The sequence below is a fragment of the Benincasa hispida genome, chromosome 5 (assembly GCF_009727055.1).
Source record: "Benincasa hispida cultivar B227 chromosome 5, ASM972705v1, whole genome shotgun sequence".
Lineage (NCBI taxonomy): Eukaryota > Viridiplantae > Streptophyta > Magnoliopsida > Cucurbitales > Cucurbitaceae > Benincasa > Benincasa hispida.
The window spans coordinates 52,413,069-52,417,095 of record NC_052353.1 but is presented as its reverse complement, the minus strand read 5'-3'; the positions used below and the strand labels follow the sequence as shown (position 1 = coordinate 52,417,095).

The 4,027-nt window shown below is 30.1% G+C and overlaps 1 protein-coding gene across 1 annotated transcript; it reads right to left on the bottom strand.

The window, feature by feature from the left end:
- Nucleotides 1–255: 255 nt before the first annotated feature.
- LOC120078122 lies at nt 256–1,320 on the bottom strand. Its single transcript, XM_039032341.1, has one exon. The coding sequence runs from the start codon at nt 1,178–1,180 to the stop codon at nt 719–721; it is 462 nt and encodes a 153-aa protein (XP_038888269.1). The 5' UTR covers nt 1,181–1,320; the 3' UTR covers nt 256–718.
- Nucleotides 1,321–4,027: the final 2,707 nt, after the last annotated feature.

The window sequence follows — 4,027 nt, the reverse complement described above, 5'->3', positions numbered from 1 at the left end:
TTAAAAATTTTATTTTTTTAAATTTTTAAATTTTGACTTGACTAGATAAAAAGTAAGATAACAAAAGAAGAAATTTGATGATGAAAATTTTAGACTTAATTTTTAAAAACAAAAACCATTACCAAAAGTCACTATAACATTTTGAAACATAAATAACAAATGTAATTCTACTGAAAATCTGAGACCAAAAAGTATTTTTCCAAAAAAAAAAAGGAAAATACTAAAAGAAAAAAACAAAAACAAAAACAGCGCAGAGAAAGAATATATAGTATTGGAATTATATTGGATGACGCAAGAAAAATACTATGCAAACAATCAGACGCAAAGGAATTTTGCATTGCTTATACCCAAAAAAAAGAAAAAAGAAAAAAAAAAGTAGAATTCTTATGTACTTCAAACTCTTTGATCTCCGTAATTTGCGAAGAAGATCTCTACAATCTCTCTGTTCTTCTTCGCCTCAGGGCCGGCGAGCAATCAAATGTACGTTTTCTAAGTTCCGATCGAGCGAAGAACGAATCAATGAACACGATGAACAACTTGATTTTGCCAAATCGATTACCAGCAATTACAATCGCAGTAAAGATCACCAGAGCGAGGCTTCCATGGCCGGAATCGGAACTGGAAGCTTTTTTCCCTATATATTTTTCCTGAATCTAGCTTGAAACAGAGCATATTATTCAATACGAAAGCCTCAATTCGATTACAGTGTAAATAGAGCCTAAGATCTCACTCCATCATCGAAATTCTTCGAGTAATTAACCGAATCGTATTTGAAAGTTTGAGGAAGACCGACGCGATCAGATCGAATCAGTTTACGGAACTCAGACCTAACCTTATAGAAAAGATGTCTGAAACTACCTCTGCAATTAGATCCAAGAGCTTTAGTTTCTTCATCGTTCATCTCCAGATCTCTAGTGAAGGCAGCTTTGCGAGAGAGGATCCAGGACCATCCCCAATCCCACCACTTCCGGAGAGAACTTCCGGTGAAATCGCGCATTGACGACACGGATTTGGATCTGCGAAATGGCCAGGAAACAACAGGCGAAGAAATCGGCTGGATCTTGAAGGAAATGGAAGAGAGCCTTCGGCGTATGGTTTGAGCGGAGTCCGGCTGCGAGACAGGGAGAGCGTCGTTGAGAGGCCGCGTCGGTAGAAAGCTCCGCCGTGGAATGGAAGCCATGGCGATGGAAGTGCGGCGGTGGAAGGAGTGACGACGGTGATCGGAGGGCGGTGAGAAGGGAGAGAAGTGAGAGGTGTGTTTGGCAATGAGAAGGTGTTTTATTCGGTTTTGGCGGGGGGTTGAAAGATGATTATCGTGGGCCCCTTCTAGTTCTTATGTACTACTTCTCACTTCACTTTATTTAAAATATAATTTTTTTTTTTTAAAAAAAGAATACTCACATCACATTATATATATACACAATTGCCTTCTATTAAAACCATAAATTAACAATGGGACAGTTATAAATATATACATTAGACTCAAAATAGTAGTAGATATAACAAAATATAAAAAAATTATAAATATTATCAAATTTAAATAATCTATTCATGATAGATTATATTATTAATAGGAGTCTATAGACCATATCATTGGAAATAGTCTATCAATAATAGAAGTCTAATAGATTTAGGGGTCTACAACGATAGAAGTTTATCGCTGATAGATTTGTCTATATTTGCAATCTTTTTTAAATGATGTTATACACTTGGTTATTATTCTTTTCTTTGCATTCATTTAGTAAAGCTTGGAGAAAACTTATAATTATTTTTTAAAAAAATTCATAAACATTCACAAATGAATTAATTTAGGCTTGGAGGCAGAATTTTCTTTTAAAATTGTCCATGTATTTACTTCGATCGTCTATTTAATTAAACCGATATTTGAAAAAGTGTATTCACATTTGAGAATTAATGCATGACTGATTTTTAAAGGTAATAATCGCAGTTAATGGTCTAAGTTGATTGACTTATGAAATTTTAGGAGTTCAATTGACTTAAATTATAAGTTTCACACGATATTGATCCATCTTAAAGCTTATTAGTACAAATTGATATTTGCCTCATCTTTTTAGGCTAACAATACTCAATGTATAATTAATGAAGTCTTTTTTAAGCATAACCCTTAATTTTGCAGTCATAATATGGTTTTGCTCCACTTTTTAAAAATTATAAATGATGACCTTATACCATTGTTAGAATCTATCAAGAGTGTGTTAATTATCTATATTGCTTTCTCACGATTTTAGAGAGTGTGAAATTTAGGTGACCTGATTGTAGTGCTCTCACACTCTTGGGCTCTTCCCTCTCCGTGTTACTACTCATGCTTCTCCTCCTTTCCTTGAACTTGCATTCAATTAAATTCAATGTAATGCACTCTCACATTAGGGCTCTTCGTCTTCTCTTACTTTGTCATGCTCCTCTTTACTCTCTCACTCATGCTTTCCTCTTCAAACTCTCATTAATAGTGTATGAGAAACAATATTAATAAGTAATATGTTGTTAATGTACTTTGACAATTATAAATATTCGTCCTTCATTATTTTCAAAAATTGGGACAAACGATATTAACTATTCCAAATTTAGGTCATATGAAAAGACTTATAATAAATGACTACAAATTTCTTTTTCTTTTAAAGAATTGACTTTTTAGTCTCTAAATTTCTAGTAATAGATGAGTTTCATCTCCAAAGTTTGAAATCGTACGATTTTAATTCTCTTTGTAATAATAGTTTAAAAATGTCTTTGAGTAATTTCCTTTATTAATTTAAATGTTCACATGACATTTTAAATTATAAAATTGCATTTTCACTCTCTTCTTCCTCAAACCACCACCCTCGCTTCTCTCTTTTTCACTAGTTATTATTTTGAGGATAAACTATAGTAAATACCCTCGAACTTTCTTCTTTGTTTAAAAAGTAACAATGTAATTTCAAAAGTTGTAATATTATCTCTAAATTTTCGTAAATGGTTCAAAACTATTCTTAGGGTATAAATCTTTTAGAATGTTGAGCATAAAATCAAGACTTAAAACTATGTGTTGATCTAAAATGATGTGGTGATCTAAATTTGCGTTCTATGTCACCTACCACACCTTTCTTATTTGAATTTCCATCCAAATTCTAAATAATTTCTACTCACCAAGGGTATTTCTGAAACATTTATGATGTTCAGAGGTCATATTGCAAATTTTGAAAGTGTTAGGGTCTTTTTTAAACAAATTACAAAGTTCAAGTATTTTTTTTTATATAATTTAACCTTATTTTTTAATTTAAAATTTCCAGTCAATATTTAAATTTTAAAAAATATATGTTGAGAAATGTGTAAACCTATTCTTAAAACTCGAAGACTAAAAATATAAAGTTTAAAATCTTAGGTACTAAATACACCTATTATTGAAAATTCAGAGATTAAAAAGATGAAATTTCCAAAACTTTTGTAAGAACATGCAAGGATCGAAGAATTTGAACCTGGTGTTAATAGCTACTTCTCACGGTGTCGTAAGAAAGTATTTTATTTTAAAAAAGTCAAAATGAGTATTGTTAAACTAGTATCAAGTATATATTATCAATTTCAAAATTAAAGATTAAATCCGTACTTTTTTATTGCTTTCTTTAAAAATATAATTCTCTAAAATTTACATTCAACTCACTTTTTAATCATTATGGTTGCAAAACTTTAATACAAATTACCCTCAAAAGGTGATAAGCTTCAAATTGAATAAAGTAATATTGGATGGATTTTGATAGTTGACCATTCATTTTTAACCAAAAAAATCTAATTTTGCCAGCTAAAATATAAGCTTCATGATTAAAATATAAGTAAAGTTACAATCTTACTCTTTAAATTTTTTCTTTTCAGTCTAATAACTTTTTCCACAACTTTTTATATTTTTTTAATTTTATTTTGTATTTAATAAGTTGTTAAATCTTAAAAGTGTCTAATAATCTATAACTATAGATTTTTTTTCTAATAATTCATTGAAATATTTGAAATTTATTTTAAAATTAATAAAATTGTTAATTAT

Excerpts from the sequence above, each read along its gene's own strand:
- LOC120078122 (XM_039032341.1), bottom strand. The coding sequence starts at position 1,180 with ATGGCTTCCATTCCACGGCGGAGCTTTCTACCGACGCGGCCTCTCAAC.